This window comes from Peromyscus maniculatus, chromosome 12 (assembly GCF_049852395.1).
Source record: "Peromyscus maniculatus bairdii isolate BWxNUB_F1_BW_parent chromosome 12, HU_Pman_BW_mat_3.1, whole genome shotgun sequence".
NCBI lineage: Eukaryota > Metazoa > Chordata > Mammalia > Rodentia > Cricetidae > Peromyscus > Peromyscus maniculatus.
Window position 1 is genome coordinate 87,408,936 of NC_134863.1, and position 21,097 is coordinate 87,430,032.

Genomic DNA, 21,097 nt, shown 5'->3' on the forward strand with positions numbered 1-21,097 from the left:
AGACTATTGAAGCTGACACTATAAGCCCTGCAGTGTGTCCTCACTCCAGGGAAGAGTCAATGTCCTGTTTCAAAACTTAGAAGTGCCTGCCATTATATCTGATGGAGGGGGCCCTAGAGACAAGAATATGAAGCAGCTTTACAAGTCCAAGGTACAACAACTGGATCCAATTAGAAAATGGGCAAAACACTATAAAGATGTTTTTCCGAAAAGAAAATATACAAATGACTAACAAAAAACTCAAAGGCTGCATGGCCCGGGGACATCAGAGACTGGACAAATGATAGAGGACTTGACAATTAACCCAAAAATTTTCTTTTCAAGATTCCCTAAAGATATCTTCACCCCTAGAAAGCAAAAAGAAAAAGAGAATAAGATATGAGATAGATCATTGAATCTACTCTGAGAAAAAAGATAAAGAAATAATAGGATAAATAGGTAGATCACTGAATCTACACTGAAGAAAAAGGGGAAGATATAAAAATGACAAAAGGTAGACTACTGAATGTATTATGAAAAGAAAAAAGAGAATATGGATATGATAAGATAAAAAGGGAGATTATGGAATCTACTTTTAAAAAAGAACTACTTGTTTTAAATAAGATAAGTAATGAAAATTTTTTGGTCTGGGTTTATCAGATGTTACTGGACTGGACATTGTTAATATATATAATGGAGTTTTTTGTCTGGATCTGGCAAATGTTAATGGACTAGACATTGTTAATGTAATCTTGACTGTATATTGCATATACTTATTGAAGATAGTTTTTCTTGTATTAGTTATAAGCTTTTTTAATTTTAGACAAAAAGAGAGGAAATGTGGTGGTATTGTGTTCCCCAAAATATTGTGTACTCTAATAAATTTATTAGAATTTTAAATTTTATTTAATTATTAGCCTTGATGACAGGATACTGAGTGAAAGCCAGCACAGTCACAGTGGCCTGTGGTATGTGATTCCATTTCAGAAACACCCAGAGTGCATACATGGTGTGGACCGAAGCAGAGCAGAGGCTGCAGGGTTGGAGAGAGGGCAGAAAGGGAGGAACTGACTGCTGGTGAGAGCAGCAGATCCTTGATGTGACAGAAACTTCACTGAATCAAGGGTTAAACTGTGGAACTTGGCTCACAACTCTGAATATATTAAAAGTCTTCTTTAATGAGCTAAGTTTTCTTTTAATTAAAAATATTCTGATAAACTGGATTGATTGCTCAGTGGTTAGTGACACTGGCTATTCTTTCAGAGGACCTAGCTTTGATCCACAGCACCCATAAGGTGACTCATAACCATCTGTAATCCATGGGATCTGAGGCTTCTCTGACCTCGGGTGGTACAGTATGCACATTGTGCACAGACATTCGTGCAGGCCAAACACCCATCCATATAAAATGATAAAATAAAAAAATAAAAACAGCTAGTTCATCACAAAGGAAACTGGGGCCATCTGACTCTGCGGCCCATTTCCAGTAGTGGGGAGAGGGACTAAGTGTTTTGTGTCATGAACAGGGAGGTCAGTTCACACTGGGGCCATCCAGGGGCTCACTAGCCCTGTCCTTTCCTGCTGAGGGACACCCTCCTCCCACTCAGCTCCTGATGTGGTCTCTGGTCTGAGCTTGCTTTTTTGCCTCAACTGAGGGAAGCGGCCTTGAGATTACATTCTTCTCTGTAACCCAAATATTTTCCAATTTGCAGATATTTGTTTGCCTTGTTTTACCTCAGTAAATTCAGTAATATCAGAATGGATTTGCTTAGGAAAATGTGCAAGATGGTTTTTTAAAAATATCTAATAGTCACCTCCTATTTTAGGTTATGATACATTACATAATGAAGTCTGGAAATTTGAAAAGCAATATCGAGGTCGAGAGCTGCCAGGGTTTGTGAACTACAAAACCTTTGAGACCATCATAAGAAACCAAATCAAAGTCCTGGAAGAGCCAGCTGTAGACATGCTGCACAGGGTCACAGGTGAGTGCTGTACAGGGTCACAGGTGAGTGCTGTACAGGGTCAGAGGTGAGTGCTGTACAGGGTCACAGGTGAGTGCTGCACAGGGTCACAGGTGAGTGCTGTACAGGGTCACAGGTGAGTGCTGCACAGGGTCACAGGTGAGTGCTGCACAGGGTCACAGGTGAGTGCTGTACAGGGTCACAGGTGAGTGCTGCATAGGGTCACAGGTGAGTGCTGTACAGGGTCACAGGTGAGTGAGTGCTGTACAGGGTCACAGGTGAGTGAGTGCTGTACAGGGTCACTGGTGAGTGCTGTACAGGGTCACAGGTGAGTGCTGCACAGGGTCACAGGTGAGTGCTGTACAGGGTCACAGGTGAGTGCTGTACAGGGTCACAGGTGAGTGCTGTACAGGGTCACAGGTGAGTGCTGTACAGGGTCACAGGTGAGTGAGTGCTGCACAGGGTCACAGGGTCACAGGGTCACAGGTGAGTGCTGGACAGGGTCACAGGTGAGTGCTGTACAGGGTCACTGGTGAGTGCTGTACAGGGTCACTGGTGAGTGCTGCACAGGGTCACAGGTGAGTGAGTGCTGCACAGGGTTACTAAGAAATGCTTCTGCTGCTCTCAGCCATTTTATTTCTGGGACAGGGGACAAAGGCAATGCTGACCCCAGAACTGTCCTCTAGGGCTGGTTCTAGGTAGGCATTCTGTGCTCTAGATGCCACTGTGGTGTTCAGGAAGTCAGTCCATTCTCACCCTGTGGGCACAGGGATTTGCTGTCAGAGGGCAGAGTCACCTAACCTTCTTGGCCCTTATCACAATCGTGTAAGGAGCACAATCAGAGTCCTTTATATAAAGTGATAACCACCCTCAGCCTACAGCGCTATTTATATTAAAGAGAGTTCTCTAGAAGCCTGTGTGTACCTCCTTCTTTATTGCGGAAAAAGGAAGAAAAGAAAGAAGGGAGGAATGTAGCATAAATCTTAAAGGTACTTATTAATAAAATCAAACCTGAGGCCAGTTATTAGGGTGAACACTGCAAGATCAGAGAAGCAAAGCAAGCCACAGCTACCTCACCTTGCCAGTTTCTCAGCTGATCCTGTTTCCTCAGACTGGAAGCCTCTGAGGCCTTATCCAAATGAACCTCAGCTGAATTGCTTTTCAAAATCCTGAATGCTTAGGCAGCTAAAAGCTTCTAGTTTCTGTTCTTCATGCCTTATATACCTTCTGCTTTCTGCCATCACTCCCTGGGATTAAAGGCTCACTTTCTGGAATTAAAGGCGTGAGTCACCATGCTTGGCTGTATCCTTGAACACACAGAGATCCAGGTCGATCTCTGTCTCTGGAATGCTAGGATTAAAGGTGTAAGTGCCACCATTTTCTGGCCTCTATATCTAGTAGCTGTTCTGTTCTCTGACCCCAGATAAGTTTATTAGGGTGCAAAATATTTTGGGGAACACAATATCACCACAGAGGAGGAGAGCACCCACCTCCCTCACCCCTACCCAGGTTGGCATCTACACAGAGTGAACACATCTTAACCACTTACTGTGTGAAACTGATTTTTTTTCTCTCTTCAATCAGAAATAGTACGAGTTGCCTTTTCCAGTGTTTCTGAAAAAAATTTTGCTGAGTTTTTTAACCTCCACAGAACTACCAAGGTAAAACCAAGTGTGTATTATTTTTAAAGCATAATGAATATAATGGTAGAGAACAGATGTTTTGGTTTGAGACTACTTCTCCTCTCCTGGCTTCCCTGGAAAGTATGGTAAATGTGAGGTGCAGCTGCAGACACACCCAGCACCAAGCTTTGCATATATTATCCCTCCAATGGTCAGGTCAGGATCCTCTCTAGGCAATGGCTGTCCTCCATGGCTGACCTGAAATCCTAGGACACGAGACCCATAGGAGGTGACTGACCTAGACTGAGCCCCTCTTATCTTTACACACTCTCTGGTGGAAGCCATCTCCTTATTGTAGAAGTTAAAGTGTCTAAAAGAGCAAGGAGAGTGGCTGGGTCAGGGCTAAGAATTCACACAGTTCCCTCGCCTAGGTTTTTCCTTACTTCTCCTCTTATTGTGACCAAATATCTTGTAAGAACAACCTAATGAGTATTATTTGGACTCCTGGTTTGAGGGGATACAGTCCACTGTGACTGGGAAGGCAGGGCAGAAGGAACATGAGGCAGCTAGTCACGTTCTGTTCAGAAAACAGATGAGTGCAGTGTTCAGAAGCCCAAACTATATAGGATAGCATTGCCACATTAGCCTGGGTCTGCCCCTTACTTAAACATCTCTGCAAATACCCTTAAAGACATGCTCAGAGACAAGTCTCTTGAGTGATTCTAAACCTAGACAAGGAGCCTGAGAGAAGACTCAGTGGTTAAGAAAGCTTACAGTTCTAAGAGGACATCAGTTCAATTCCCAACACCCACATCAGGTAGCTCTAACCATTTGTAACCCCAGGTCCAGGGGATCCAGTACTTTATTCAGGCCTCCCTAGGCACTTGCATAAATATGGTACACACAAATGCATGCGACACACACACATACACACAATACATAAAATAAATCTATAAAATAAATCCACTCAGGTTGACACTAAAGGTTGACCTTTAAATAAGAGGCTCTTCACACCTGGCTCAGGCTTCCTCTGGTTTCCACCCTCAGTACTGGGTGTAACATAGATGAACTGAGCAAGAGGGTACAGGGAATACTCCCAGGTAATGACTGCTGTTGTTTCTGCTGGGTGACCATATGCTTGTCGACCTGTTGAGTATCCTGTGCTCTTACTCCATGGCGAGCATTTCTTGATGACTGGTGGCTTTCATTTCTCTTTCATTATAGTCCAAACTTGAAGACATCAGATTAGAACAAGAAAAGGAAGCAGAGAAGATGATCCGACTTCACTTTCAGATGGAGCAGATCATCTACTGCCAAGACCAACTTTACAGAGGAGCCTTGCAGAAGGTCAGAGAGAAGGAAGCTGAGGAGGAGAAGAATAAGACAAAGTCGAGTGCCTTTACTTCCTCTCAGTCTCAAGTTTCACAGAACTCATCCATGGATGAGATCTTTCAGCATCTGGACGCCTACCGCCAGGTAAATGTGAGAACCCTTTGGAACTGGATGTCAGGACATTTATTCCCTTTGTTTCTGTGTCTCTGTGTGTAGGATATGGATCTGCAAGGAGGCTTCAGGACAGCTCAGTCCTGCAGTTCTGGGTGATCCTCTGGGAAGAGTTTGTAATTCATTCAGATAAACAGGTAGTTTAGAGCCATATACATCTGCCTTTTATGGTCCTTGTGATCCTGGCTGTGTGATTTAGATTGTCAGAATATCAGCTTTCTTCTTGTACGTTGTTGTTTGTTTTTGCTCCTTTTGGGGGGCCCACCAGCCAGTTCCCAAATAAATCAAACACAGAGGCTTACTCTTAATTATAAATGTCCAGCCTTAGCTGGCTTATTTCTAATCATCTTTCCTTAATTATAAATTTTTATGTCTGTCTTTTGTCTCTGGGCTTTTACCTTTTCCTACTTCTGAAACCTTAATTTCAGTCTTACTCTGTGTTTGCTGTGTAGCTGGGTGGCTCAACTCTGGACTCCTCCTCCTTCTCTGACTACTTCTTTTTTCCTCCCAGATTTTTCCCTCTATATATTCTCTCTGCCTGCCAGTCTCACCTATTCTTTCTCCTGCCTTGCTGTTATTGGCCAATCCGTTCTTTATTAGATGTCAGGTATTTTACACAGGCACAGTTACACAGTTTCACAGAGTTAAAAGCAACATAAACAAAAGAAACACACCTTAAAATAATATTTTACAACATCTCTAAGATATGGTTTCAGCATCCCAAGCACCTGTAATGGAGTGTGGGGCCCTTAGCACAGTGTTGGGATGCCATGCACTCATCAAGTGGAAGCCAGGTCCTGACATCTGTTTGGTGGGGCACACATCATGGGATCCAGGTACAGCAGGTCCTACTCAGCCAAAGCCACAGGCACCTGGAAGCAACCATACAGGGAACGTCATGGTGACCTTCTAATGTACAGACTTCTGTCACTGGCTGCTAGAAGGCCAGCTTTTTCATCTGGGCTCCTGGATCTTATGGCCATGCACCTGTAGATATTAGGTTTCCTCTCTGCTTCTGGGACACTGACAATTCAGGGGACTTCAACAAGTGGGATGGTAGAGATTTTATCCTTCCTGCCTGGCTTGTCCTCAGAGAATAATGTCCTCAATGACTCTACATGACATAGCATGATTCAGGACTTTTTTTTTTTTTTTTTCAAAAATGATCCTTTCCTTTTAGTCAAGACCCTATTCCCTCCTACCAAAGGCAGAAACATCTAAATATCTGGGGTCTATATGACTTCTATTGCCCCCCATCTCTGAAAATCACTCCTTCTGATTGACAATGGGAGACAGGCCTCACCCAGGTTGTCTGTGGTTAGAGAACACACAGCCTGTTTCCTGCCATGACTCAGGGTTGTGCCCAAGCTGTGACCAGCTGCTCATCACTTGCCAGGCATGTTCTAACTCTGTTGTCTTTTGACACATCTGCTTAACCATCCCCAGAGGGCTATGGTCGTGGTAATCTTGTATCCTAAAGAAGGAAAATGAGAACCAGAGAGCCACCAACCTTGGGAAACCAACAGCACATGTCATCTAACTGAGAGAGCAACCTGTCTGAGGGGAATGGGGCTGACAGCTGAGAGAGAGGATGGAGCAGGTGAAGTCTTACTTCCTTCAGGCAGCTCATTTAGGACTCTGACTGCTCTGCTTCCCTGCTGCCAAGAAGCCTTGATCTTAAGGACAGGCAAGCAATGTTCTCAGCAAAGGGATCAGCCATTTGGAAATGGAGTTGGGGTGTCTCTGTGGACTCCGTTCCAGTACATATTCCTTTTTTCCATTGAAACCCATTTGATTGATGGTCAGGGAAACTGGTGGGATCCAGAGTCTAGCAGGCACCTTGGACTGCTCTGCCAGGACACTGAGGGGGATGAGGCCTGTACCTGCCGGGATCTCACTACTCAGAGATGACCTGGTGTCAGGTTCCCTGTGCCTCTCCCTCAAGCCTTCTGTTTCTCCCTCTTCCAGGAAGCTCACAACCGCATCTCCAGCCACATTCCTTTGATCATCCAGTATTTCATCCTGAAAATGTTTGCTGACCAGCTGCAGAAGGGCATGCTCCAGCTCCTGCAGGACAAGGACTCTTGCGGCTGGCTCTTGAAAGAACGCAATGACACCAGCGAGAAGAGGAAGTTCCTGAAGGAGAGGCTGTCAAGGCTGGCCCAGGCTCGCCGCCAGCTAGCCAAATTCCCTGGTTAAGCTGGCCCTGCCCTTCTCTGTGTCTCCTGGACAGTGTGTCAGGGACAACAGGGCTCCTGCCTTTCCTGGTAGCTATTCCACCACCCTTTAGCCTCTGACCTGGTATTGTTGTTAGCAATCAGAAGCAAAGGGAAACTCTCTGCTCACTCTAAAATCAGGAAGGAAAAGAGGCTCTAAAACACAGGATGCAGATGGGTAGAGGATGCTTCTTTTCTGATATGACAATGGCTTCACCCTAAGAACCTTTCCCACCTTGGCCTCTACCTTCTCAGCACCCTGTTTTAGTGCATCGTTCCAGGAGGGAGCTACCTATTGCATTCATTCCTAATAAACCACTTTTGACACTTCTCTGACTCACTTTGAATTGGTGGAAGGGGTTGTACAGGACTGCAGGGAATAGAAGGCAAGTGGTAAATATGTGGGCCACTAAAGCCAACTCCCCTCAGGAATTGGGTACCAAAGAGAGTATATTTCCTAGGAACTACAGCAAATGGAGACAAGCTGGAAAGACAAATTGTTGAACATTTGCATTCTTTGTGCACAGGCACCGGCTGCAGGGAATGTAAAGCAGTTTCATTGTCAGCAGAGGCTGTAGGAAGCTCTGGACACCCACCCAGGGCAGGACCAGGTCAGCTGAGGGACAATAACCTCGCTACAGTAGAGCTGCAGAGTCCCTTCATGACTGAGAGATGAGTGGACACAAGGCTCATCATCAGACTGACTCTCCTAGAACTCAGCTCCAAATCCACACGGTACTTCCTGCCTTCAAGGTGAGGAAGCCTTGGGTACAGTCACAACACTAGCTGGGGACAGATGCCCAATAGAGGCCCTGACACCAGGTCCATTGAAGGAGCACTAAACCATCAGGAATGCCAGAACCAGAAGGAGAGGACAAACCTGGCAGGCAGGGGAAGGAGCAAGGACTTGAGGGACATTCTCCAGGAAACAGGATGGAGGACATGGGGAGCAGAGTCCTTTTTATAGACTTCCAGAAATACTACTTTAAGAACTGCCTACTCCCTGAGCAGTGCTTCAGACCAGATGCATAGTCACTCTGTCCCCTCCCAATAGACCCCATCCTAAATATCTTCTGACCCTTGAACCTGTATCATCTCTGACTTGGGAGGTTCTAGAATAGGCTTACAAGAGGGATGTTAGGAAGACAATGGTCACTTCCCAGTTCCAAGGTCTGGGATGAATGACATCAATAGGCCTTTCCAGGGCTGACTGACAACTTACCATTGCCATGGTCACCGGAGCTTCCAGAGGCTGTCCATTAACCTGAGCATGAAGTATTTGAGCCTCCCCTCACAGAGGATTCTGGGAAAGTAAAGTGGGCAGCTAGTTTAAATATCTCTGGCTCAAGTGTGTGTTCCTCCAGTTGACACAGTCTTGACATCTTGTTCTGGAGAGTATTAGCCCAGTGCCTGATGCCTGAGGCCATAATTATGATTTATTCCCAGATCCCTCCCCTGTATAGCCCCAACCTAGCTCCATCTTCCAGGCATATTAGATTCTGATGGACCAGAAACTGTCGGAGGAATCCAAGTATCAGATGTACTTTGCCTGGCTTCACTTGTTTCCTGGATATATATAGAGTGTGAATGGCAGGCAAGAGTCTATGTTATAAAGAAGGGAGTTTAAAGGGAGGTAGTCTGCTAGATGTGATTCTCCCAAAGGACCAGGAAGATGTTCCTTTTGGGCCATAAATAACAAGTGTCTGGGCTCTATCCCTGTGATCAGAACCCAGAATGTGAACTCTAGGACACCTCTATGAGATTCTAGTCCTGGGAGAGACCAGGCTCAGGCCACAGCTCATCAGTGACCCCAGGATGACAACTATGTCCCAGCTATTGTCACCTGCTATGTGACACCTGCCTGACATACTCCTCTGAATAATACTAGAACTTGCAGTTTATTCTCCTGGACCCGCACTCTAGGAAGGGTGAATTTTATAGCCTGGGTCTTAGTGACTATTATAAAGTGGGGATGTTTAGTGCAATAAAGGGAGGTCTAGACCGATCAGAACAGGCTGCAGTGGAATGCCTCAGTTTTTCAGAACACAAGGGATGGTATCCTGTGAGAGCTGAAACCATCTTGTGTGATGGGAATCCATATGAACCTTGTTTTGAAGCCCTTGTGGACATGATGTTGTCAATGATGGGAGCCTTCTGCTTTCTATAAATCCTCTGTAAGTGGAACAGACACTTGGCACCAGCCAGGCAGCCAACCCCCACAGCAAGCCTGGTCTCAAGGAGGTAAGTTGATGTGAGTGTAACCCAGTGACAGGTGACAATGAGTCTGGGAAGAACACAGCTGTGGTGCTGGCTTATCAGATCCTTTATTCTTCTCCCAGGAAACCTGCCCTGGTATCCAGGTCAGACTATGTTCCCACTTCTGCCTCAAGTACCACCACTGCAGGCTGATGCACTTGGGATGGACCAGCAGCTTCCTAGGGGACTTCTAAGCCTTCTTTCCAAGTACAAAAATTAAAGCCCTTGTCAAACACTGCACCCACCCAAGTGAACCTGGGCCACATCACACCATATAGCCAATCCTCTGCACAGTGATTGGACAGAGTTACACCAGGCAGGTATGCTTCTGGAACCACAGCCTTGGCCTGAATGGAAAATAGCTTGGAAATCAGTGACCCATATCTGGGGACAACCCTAGGAACAAGATTTCAAAGCAGGACTGTCACTTCCAAACTCAGCCAACCAGTGATCATTCAAGGCTGTTTCAGCTACTTTCCCAGCTATGAGAAGCTGCCAATGTTGATTTTTCACTCTAATAACATGCTGGGTTAAATTATACTCAGAAAGTGTTTAAATACATCAACATCAGTGTTTCCCTCATCTGGTTGCTTTTAGCTTTATCTTTCAAGTTATGTCAGCCTAAGATGAAATGTTCTAAAATGGAAAAGGAAATATCCCATCTCTGAATGGGCATCCCCAATGGAGGCCAGCAGCTGGTGCTTTGCTGTCCCAGCACACACTGACGCCTTAAATCAGCTTTTAGTGTGGTTGCACTTTCATAATTTCACTGTTTTACAGCCCTCAACAATGTTGCATATCTGTGATGCACCCTCAGCCCAAGAAGGCAGAAGCATCTAATGGGAACATGTTTGGGAACGTTTTTGTTCAGGCTGAGCTATGAGGCTGATGCTAGAGGAGTTCGTCACAGTTCAGGTAGCAAGCCTCTTCCCACTCTACACTCAGGCAATTGCATGACATATACAGCAGCCAAGTTAGATTAGCTGAAGTTACCTCTGCCCCACACAGAGACTTATATTGATGAGCAAAGTATGGAGTGGGAAGATGATAAAAGAATGAGATGTCAGGACCTCCCTCTCAGAAAAGTTAGCACAGGCAAAGTCACTGTGATGTCCCATGACCAAAGAACAACAGAATGCCAGGACTAGACATATAAAAAATTCTACAAATATATAAAACGTAAATATTGTATTATGACATAATTTAAATGATAATGGCAGCAGCTTTAGGTTGAGGATTTTTCTTGGGCACTCTGACCATTAAGAGTTAATGGTTTACTGCTTAGGATATGACAATATGTCAGGGCTGCCTTGAAGATTTTGTTTTGGTCTAGTACACTTGAAGCAACCAAAGGTACCAGCCTGAGAACAAACTGAAAGACACCTTTAGATTCTTAAAAATTGTGTTATGGGTTAAAGAGTAAAACTGTTATCTCTGTTCATCAATGATGTCAAAACTTGAGGGAAAGTTATTGGAAATGATAACTCTTTTCTGACATAGTTCTTTAATGATGACTAAAAGAGGAGCAAGAAAAAGTGAAACAAAAATTATATGATCTGTATTTTGAAACAACGTGGATCTATCCCTGATTACTAAATTTTGGATAAATAAAAAAGCACTCTGGCTGCTAGTGAGCCAGGACTGCAAGATTCTCTGGACAATCATACATGGCTCATTCCTTTCCTTGCCGACTCCTTACATCCTCTGGTGTGAACTGTCTACTGCCAGGGATGATTCCTGGCAAACACAGTCTTGCCAAAATATCTGGGCAAGTCCTGGAATTGAGGGGTAGTCAATTATCATTCTGTGTCTGGGATTCACTCTCTAAAATATATTATTCATCAAGGCTTCACAATGGTGCCTTGAACCTAGCATCATATGAGCCTTAGTTATGAGAGATAAGGCATAGTCCTGTACCATTTAATATGTTTAAGGAATGTGACATTCTGCTTAGATGGCTGGCTAGGGATTTTTAAATTTTGGACAGAAATAACAGATAGATAGGAGCCATTTCCATAAACACTGACACCCTGGGTTCCAGCGGCTCACTAGCTGAGCATCTAAACCCAAAGGCCTGTGATTCTCAGCCTGGAGACTAGTGGTCTATGGCTTTCAGAAATGGAGGCCTATTGCTTCAGGTAATAATGCTAGGGGTTCACTATCCTGGGATCTCATGGCAGGAATTTATTGTTGTGTGTGAAAAACAGGGCTTAATCTGTGGGTCTAAAGGCACACAGGGGCCAGTACTGCAACTCCTGAGCCCCAGTGTGGGAACTTTCAGCTCATTAATCCTTGGTGGCTCTTGAAATCTTCTAGTGCAGGCACCTGCAATCCTTTTAGCCTGGTCTTTTAGCCTAGTCTTGTGCTTTATCTCTCTAAAGCCACTTGTCCTCCATAGTCACAACTGTCTCGGTCTGAGTAGCTCAACCTGCAGAGTGTGCTTCCAGGACTCTGAAGTTTTCAACTGCTCCTTAGATTTGCCACTCAGAGCTTCAGGTTTGGGGCCCTCAGCTCAAGATGACTCTAGAATACTTAGCTACCTCTTCATCTTGGGACTTAGGGTAGCAGACCCTTGGGCTCTGGTGACTTTGGGACTCTTTGGGCATTGCCTTGCTGTAAAGGCCTCTGCTGGGCTGGCAACCCCAGTGTCTTGCTAACTGTTCACGCAAGCAGCCTGTGTTTTATAGCAGGAATCTTAAAATGTCTTATTAATAAAATCAAACCTATGAGCCAGGTATTGAGGTGAAGCTGGAAGATCAGAGATACAGAACAAGCCACAGCTAACCTCACCTGGCCATCTTCTCAGCTGATCTTGTTTCCTCAGACTGGAAGCCTCTGTGTCCTTATACCCGAATGGCTCTCAGCTGAACTATGCTGCTCAAAACCTAAAAGCTTAACCAGCCAAATGCTTAACCAGCCAAATGCTTCTAGTTCTGGTCCTCATGCCTTATATACCTTTCTGATTTTTACCATCATTCCCTGGGATTAAAGGCTCGCTTTCTGGGATTAAAGGCATGAGTCACCATGCTTGGCTGTATCCTTGAACAGATAAATTTCTGCCTCTGGAATGCTAGGATTAAAGGTGTGAGTGCCACCATTTTCTAGCCTTTTGTATCTAGTGGCTGTTCTGTCTCTGACCCCAGATAAGTTTATTAGGGTGCACCATATTTTGGGGAACACAATACCACCACAAGGTTTCTTAATGAAGACTACATGTGGACAAAGAGAGCATCCTGAAGAAGGCTTTTATTGGGCCTAATGTTTCTGGTGTGCAGTACACAAGACAGTGTTTTCTGGCTAACAAAATGCGTGCTAGGCAAGCTGGTAGCTCATGGCAACACCTCTAATATCCTTCAAAGAAGATGATAGGCCGCAGAAGAACTCTACCTGGAGTTTTTTAATGTGGCAAAGCCAGGCACTGGGTACAAAACTGCCTTCACCTCGATTGAATCTTGTCCCAGCTGCAGACCAACAGGGATTGGGGAGTTGATTGCCTTGCCTTGTCCAGACAAGGTAGGCCAGTCTTCCCAGGTTTCTACTCCACAGGAAAGTCTGTTGGATCTCCTAGGTGACAGCTGAAGACCAATGCTCTCCAAGGACCTCTGCCCCCATTGACCACAGAGGAACCTGGGGTGATTGTCCAGGTAGCCAGTAGGTCTATCATTTTTAATAGGTTTTGAAGCTGTATGGTCTTTTTTTCCTGCTTACTCTGGTGAAATTTATCCTTCTCAGATCTCTGATGGTGTTGACAAGTAGGCTAATGATAGTTTTATTAGTTTAACAGCAGCACCCAAGGCTTTAGCTGCCTCCTCAATTCTCTTCAAAAATTAGGTCTCACTCTCCTAAAGGTTTTACTAGGTCTAGACACAGTTTACCTTATTACCAGAGTCAGAAAAGAGATGAACTCATAAAAAGATTTCAATGCATTTTTTTTGCTATCCTTCCTTCCTTCCTTCCTTTCTTCCTCCCTTCCTTCCTTCCTTCCTTCCTTCCTTCCTTCCTTCCTTTCTTTTTTTTTCCCCCCCGAGACAGGGATTCTCTGTGTAGCTTTGCGCCTTTTCCTGGAACTCACTTGGTAGTCCAGGCTGGCCTCAAACTCACAGAGATCCGCCTAGCTCTGCCTTCAGAGTGCTGGGATTAAAGGAGTGTGCCACCATCACCCGACTTTACTATTCTTTTATTAAAGGAACTCACTTTACAATAGCTGCTCTCCAAGGGCAACAGTCCTCCACTCTTGGTGGAAATACAAACTTGTATAGCCACTTTGGAAATCAGCATGGTGGTTCTCAGAAAACTGAGAATCAAACTTCCTGAAGACCCAGCTATACCACTCTTGGGCATATACCCAAGGAATGCTCAATCATATCACAGGGACAGATGCTCAACTATGTTCATAGCAGCATTATTCATAATACCCAGAACCTGAAAACAACCTAGATGCCCCTCAAATGAAGAATGGATTAATGGTATATGTGGTACATATACCCAATGGAGTACTACTCAGCAGAGAAAAACAATGACACCATGAAATTTGCAGGCAAATGGATGGAACTAGAAAATATCATCCTGATTGAGGTAACACAGACTCAGAGGGACAAACATGGTATGTACTCACTCATAAGTGGATTCTAGAAGTAAAGCCAAAGATACAACCCACAGCTCCAGAGAAGCTAGCTAACAAGGAAGACCAAAAGAGGAGCATATGGAGTGCCCTGGGAAGGGGAAATAGATGAGATCTCCATGAGCAAAATGGGGGTGAGGGGTAGGCAATGGAGGGTAGGACATGGGGGATGAGAACATAAGGGAATGGGATGGTTGAGCTGGAACAGGGATGGAATGGGAAAGCAATGAAAGAGATATCATGATAGAGGGAGATATCATGGGGATAGAGAGAAACCTGGTTAGGGAAGTTTCCAGGAATCCCCGAGGATGGCCCCAGCTTGGACTACTAGGAATAGTGGAGAGGGTGCCTGAACTGAACTAGCTTGCCTCAGTGATCAGATCGGTGAATACCCTAACTGTCAACACAGCGATTTTCTCCAATGACTGATGGAGGCAGATGCAGAGATCCACAGCCAAACACTAGGTAAAGCTCTAGGAGTCCAGTCAGAGAGAGAGAAGAGGGATTCTAGGAGCAAGTGCATCAGGATCATGATGGGGAAACCTGCAGAGACAACTAACCAAACTAGTGGAGACTCATAAAAGTTGGATCAATGGCTATGGAGCCTACATGGGACTAGACTAGGACCTCTATGCATGGCTAGACAATTGTGTAGCTTGCTTTGCTTGGGGGCCCCCTAGCGGTAGAATCAGACACCATCCCTCATGCATGAAAGGGGGTTTTTGGAGCCTACTACCTATGATGGGATACTTTGTGCAACCTTGAGGCAAGGGGAAGGGCTTGGACTTACCTCTACTGGATGTGCCTCACTCTGGGAGGCCATGCCTTCTTGTTTGAGGCAGAGGGAATGGGGGGGGGGTTGGTTGAGGGGAAGGCTGAGGTAGCCAGGAGGAGGAAGAGGGGGATCACTGATTGGTGTGTAAATTGAAAATTTTTTTCTTAATAAAAGATTGAAAAAAAAAATAGCTGCTCTCAGTACTCAACCACCTGAATCTTGTGGTGAATTGTTAGAAGGAAAAAAGGTGTAAAGTTTGTGTAAGATCTGAGGATGTGAAAGCTTAAGTTGTGATAAGAAAATGACTTAAAGTGTGTAAATGCAAGGTATAAGAAAGTGACTTAAGCTATGTAAAAATTAAAAATGTGGGGTGGAGAGATGTCTCAGCAGTTAAGAGCAGAGAACATGGGTTCAGTTCCCAGCAACCACATGGCAGCTCACACCTGTCTGTAACTCCAAGATCTCACACCCTCACACAGACATACCTGCAGGCAATACACCAGAGCATGTAAAATTAAAATAAATAATTTTTAATTGAAGATGTTAAAGAATTGTCCCCTTGCTGTGCTGCTGTTACACAGAGGCTTCTACAGTGCGGAGATCTGAATTAACAACGGAGTTCTGATCAGCTGTTCACCTAGCTCTGGTAAAGCACTGCTGCTATCATAGTCACAAGCTCAAGGTAACATTTCCTTTGCTTGTCTTCTAAGTACAGACTTAAAAGTGCTTCTCACTGTGCTGAAAATGCCCGTGAAATCTATATACACCCAGTCTTCCAGAAAGAGGGAAGAGATCCAGCTTTCACCATATTCATACTGTATTCATACTGAAAATCAAGATCAAGGGAGCTTTTGCTCTTCTGCTCCGTGGAAGGTTTCTATCCTCTCTGAGCTCACCTTAAAGAGTGTTCATACTTTTAACCCAAAGGCATCTCCCAAGCTTCTATGACACAAAGGAGTTAGTCTACTGCCTTTTCTACAATGTGGATTTCAGTACAGATTACAAACAATGGTAATGCTAACATATCTAAACATTTCTTTTTGTAAACTTAAAAATTCTCGTAAGCTTCAGGAAATCAACTTGAATCCACCTCTTATGGGTCAAATGGACTCCAGATAAGTACTCCTAAGTCCCCCATGTCTCTGTTTCTGAGTGTGACATCTTTTCCTCTTTCCCTGATCTTGGAACCTCCCTCCCACAGTTACCAGGACTATGGGCTTGGAAATTTGAAATGTATGCCCTGAGTAAAAATTCCCCCTATGTAGCTGTATGTTTTCTCCAGTCCCACCCAGGCCTGCAGCTGCTCAGACCCAAGTAAACACACAGAGGCTTTTATTATTTTGAAACTATATGGCCTAATGGCTCAGGCTTCTCACTAGCTAGCTCTTACTTCTTAAATTAACCCATTTCTATAAGTCTATACTTTGCCACGGGGCTTGTGGCTTACCAGTTCTTTACATCTTGCTTCTCCTGGCGATGGCTGGCAATGTCCCCTCAGATCTCCTTTCTCCTTCTTCTCTCTAGTTAGAATGTTCGGTCTAACATATTCTGCCTCACCATTGGCCAAAGAGCTTTATTTGTCAACCAATCAGAGCAACACATATTCACAGCATACAGAAAGAAATCCAAAGCACCCCTAAACTCCTTAATTGTGCCTTCTCTTCCTAGGCTATCTGTCACAATAGATAGCAAATCAAATACAGTTATCTAGCAACTAGTCAGCTCAAGGTGTTGCTTCAGACTCTGCATCCTAGAGGCTCCAAGGTGACTATCCCCAAGTGGTTCAACCTCACAGATTACTCCAATTCAGCCTGTACTTCACTAACTCCAGAAGATGCTACAGAGCCTGGACAGTGAGGGAAACAGCCTGCTCTTCCTGGCCTTGGCCAACATTCCAGCTTTCTTGGGTCACCAACAATAAAATCCCAATGTAAGTATGAAGTCATCATGATTACATCACTCCTTGTAATGAAGACTATTGGCATCCAGCCCCTTGATAGCCTTCTCCCCGGGTCTGAGGAAGAATCTACAATCAGCTGATAATCTAATCCTTGATGATAAAAATGAATCTACATACACAAATCTCTTTAATTCATTCACTTTATTCTTGAGTCAGTTCTCTCTCAACACAACTTCTATTCTGCTCTCATATTTAGCTCCTTTCTTGCCTGATTTCTCTCTACATTTTTCTGCTGTTCCCTGTAAATGCTATCAAAACTCCTTCATCTCGTTCTGCCCCACCTAGGTTCTCATCCACCTAGTTCTTTCCCATCTTAGCTCCTCTCCCATCTCATCCTCTCTCATCTTGTTCTTCCCCACCTAGCTCTTCCTCATCTTCCATCTCATTCTTCTAGTTCTCTCCTCTCATCCTCTAATCTAGTCCTTCTCAAGTCTCTGAGGTTTACAGTTATATACCCATGCAATAGCAATGCTCTGGCTAGGGAACAGTCACCAGGCTTGAATTCCCTCAGGGTCAAAAGGAGGGGCAATAAGACCCACACAAAAGAGCAGGAATTCTCAACCATCACCTGCAACCCAGAAGGGAAGTGACTAATGGGGAAATGAAACAACTAGGGGCTAAGTTCAGCTAAAATCTAAGCAAAGTGATTTTATGTGTACAAACTATATTTTCAGAAGTGGTTAGGTAAAGTGTTAGAGTCTATCAGTGACAAGTGAAAATAAAATTGTCTTATTTTCCTTTGGTTCTTTATCTGTCCAGCTATCTAAGCTGCTGCCTGTTTTCTGCCAGGGCAGGGAGTGCACTCAGGGGCTAGGAAACCTGGGTACAGCTAGGTGCACCTGTTAATTGTTAAGGGTGATCTGGAACTAGAGATAATATTTGGAAAAAAAGAATTTTGCACTTAATTAGCACATCTGTCAGGCCTGGGCAATAGTCAGTGTAAATTTTTACCTTCTCTGACAAATGGTCTGTTCTTGAAAAGTCTGGAAAGTTTCTCAGCTAAGACACTTTGGTCCAGAGCTGGTTCTGGCTGGATGTTGCTAATGACAATAGTTACAGAGAGGCTTGATATTGAGTTTTGGCTGTGTTATTGCTGTCAGCACAGAAGGTTATCAAAATATTCCATTTTAGAGGGGAAATTGTGCCCAATGAATGATCAAACACACTGTTCCCAAAAAAAAAAAAAAAGGGATTTGAATGGAAGAGCCACAATAGCATGCAAGTATTTTCTTTTTCCATATTCAAATAAAGTCCTACTTCATATTTTTGTGGTTCCCAGCACCCTTATATATTTATTATCAAAAAAGGCTGGGATGTTAGGTATCAAACCTGGGGCAAATGGCTACCTGAAGTGCCCATTAACATATAAAAGTGGATACTGGGCATTAGGTGTTCCCAGCATCCCTCTGTCTCTACCCTCATTGGCATACCCTGCCCCCTACCCTGAACTCTCCAGCCCAAGTATTAGTCTGGGCTCTCCTTCTCCCAGCTCCCCTAGCTCCTCTATAACTCAGCCATTTTGTCTCTGCCAGTCTTTTGTCCAGTCTCTTGGTCCAGGCCACCCCTCTTGGTCATCAGCTCCTCTCCCCTCTCTCCCATCCCCCCTTTGCTCACATGGCTCAGGATCATGTTCACCCAGGACTCTCCCAGATGTCCCTGTCACTGCCTATGCCCTCCCTTTTATCTACAATAAACTCTCTTCTCCTCCATACCTAGAAACAGTGACGTCCTACCTTTATTATCTACTTTTTTTATTCAAGGGGAAGATTGTACTTCTGTTTCAGAAGGAAGAGGCAGATACCTCTGCAGTGACAGGTCTCAGCTCACACTAGAAATGCTGATCTGGTGAGTCCAGCAGTGTCCAGCTCTGTGGGCCACAAAGAGCTATAGCACAATGTTTCCACTTTGCAGGGTAGGTTGGCAGCTGGTTGAAGCTTCTGAAAATTATAGCAGAGATTTCTCCTCTTGCTGGTGTCTTAGTTACTTTTCTATTGCTCTGAAAAACATCATGGCTGGTCCATGGTTGGGCACATGGTTAATCTCAGCACTCAGGAGGAAAAGTTACTTGATCTCTGTGAGTTTGAGGACAGCCTGGAATAGAGAGCTATTTCCAGGACAACCGGTCTATACAAAGAAACCTTGTCTCAAAATACCAAAATATACCATGACCAAGGCAACTCAATGAAGGAAGGGTTTTATGGGATTATGGTTCCAGAAGGATAAGAGTCCACCATGGAAGGAGGCAGAAGGTACTAGAGCAACAAGCAGGCTGAATCTCACACCTTGGACTACAAGCAGAAAGCAGACAGAGTGAACTAGACATAACATGCGTCATTAAACTCTCAAAGCCTGCACCAGTGACATATTTCCTTCAGCAAAATCACACCTCATAAAATATACAAACCGGGGACCAAGTGTTCAAATGTCCAAGACTATGGGGACATCTCATCCAAACCACCACAGCATTCAGCTGCTCACCTACTCTCTCCAGCAATGTGTTTGGTAACTGAAAAGGATGACCAGAGGGCAGGACACGGTGGTCACCACACCTTCCCTTTCTGTCAGGAAGCTGGAAATGAGCTCTGGCTATGGACTGTCTTCTGGTCTCCAAGTCCTCCTGCCCCCAGTGCCTTTGCTCCCAGCCTCCTCTAATGTAAAGCCAGAGCACACTTGCATCTATGCCTGTCTGCTGGGTCCTCATAAACGTTTCTTCAGTCCAAACACCCTGCATGAAGCACAGCCACCTCTGAGAAGAGGTGACATACACAGAGGAGAAAGCAAACAGGACTGGTCCAGGAAGCAGGCCCAGGACCAGAGGGACTTCTCCTGAGGCAAGGGCAGAGCCTAAGCTGTGGAGATCTGGGTTTGCTCTGTAATTCTTTCAGGCCTGGGCACCAGCAAAACAGTGTGGAGGCTCCTGCAGCATGGCAGAGTGCAGGAGGACTGCCAGCCTTAGGCAGGTCCTTGCTCTAAGGCCACCCATGATTCCAGCTCAGTTCTTTCTCCTGGGTCCAGGCTTCCTGTTCCTTGCCACATACCCTTCCTAGGCCTCCTCCTGCCAGCACTGCCCACTGACACCACAGCTGCCCCTCCTCCAGGCATTGTCTCCTCCCTGAGGCCCCTCCCACTGACCCCAAATTCCCTTCAGCTTTCTCTGGGGCCTGAGCCCTGAATCAAGTATCTGTTTCTCTGCACAGTCTGAATTAATTTCCCAAGAACCAGAGAACTGAAACTGAAAGTAAGTCTGAGCTGACAGAGAAATGGAACAGGGAGGGGGAGGAGGAGGGAGCAGGAAAGAGAGACTGGAGGTAGTGAGAGGGAGGGAATAGGAAGAAAGGGAGCCAAACAAAGCTGAGCACAGGGTGACATCATCTGAAGTCACTGAATCTGCTGGCCTCATCAATATGCATTTTAGAGCCACAGAATCAGTGTACACCAGGATCTGCTGGATCCTACCTACAAGCCCCACCAGCATGGAATAGGTGCTGGCCACAGACCCTGCTCTCAACCTGGAAACAGAGGTCAAGACCCTGTGACAGGGCTCTGCTCCTTAGGGAACATAAAGGGAGCCTGGTGTCTGTCCTGCCAGTTCCCAGGACAGGCAGCTCAGGGAAAGGACTGCAGCATCAAGTCCCTGGGTTCTGAGGAGGAAAGGCACTTACTTCCCTGAGTTGGGGGAGGTTCTCTGCAGAGCAGGGCTCTGCTTTGAATACAGGGGAAAGATGCAGCAGGGATCATGGCCTGCCCCCTTTCTCCATGAAGACAGCACCTGTCACCCTCACCAGTCCTGCAGGAGCAGTGTGTCCAGCCCTAGAACCTGCTGTATAAGAGAGGCTGGCAGGGTTCCTCAGTGATTGCTGGGATGGTTTATCTCTACCCCTCCCTGGTACAGCTGGAATGGCCTAGTGAAAAGGGAAAGCTAGTGTAGGTTGTATTCAGATCGCAGGAGGTCACACTGTTGGAGTAGAAGGTGCAGTGGAGAGCTGGTCTAGTCCTGAGGGAAAGCAGACAACCATCTGAACTGGTGTCCATATGGCAGGTCCTGGTGGGTTGAGTCCAAAATAAGCAATTTCTAGAACTTAGGACACGGCCAAAGGCCCCTGAAAGTGAGTTTCATTTCTGAGTTCAGTTTGTGTGTAGAGGGGGTGGGGTGGGCAGCAAGCTTAGCTCATTTCACTAACTTTCAATTCTCCACGGAAAG

At 45.2% G+C, this 21,097-nt stretch overlaps 1 protein-coding gene across 1 annotated transcript in view; it reads left to right on the forward strand.

Moving 5' to 3' along the window:
• Nucleotides 1–7,614, forward strand: part of LOC102913822 (interferon-induced GTP-binding protein Mx2) — a 28,558-nt gene extending 20,944 nt beyond the window's left edge. Inside the window, exons 12-15 of the mRNA XM_042259583.2 lie at nucleotides 1,806–1,964; nucleotides 3,528–3,604; nucleotides 4,790–5,041; nucleotides 7,037–7,614. Of these exons, the coding sequence (XP_042115517.2) occupies nucleotides 1,806–1,964; nucleotides 3,528–3,604; nucleotides 4,790–5,041; nucleotides 7,037–7,267 (719 nt within the window). The 3' untranslated portion in view covers nucleotides 7,268–7,614. The remainder of the gene's footprint in view (nucleotides 1–1,805; nucleotides 1,965–3,527; nucleotides 3,605–4,789; nucleotides 5,042–7,036) is intronic.
• Nucleotides 7,615–21,097: the final 13,483 nt, after the last annotated feature.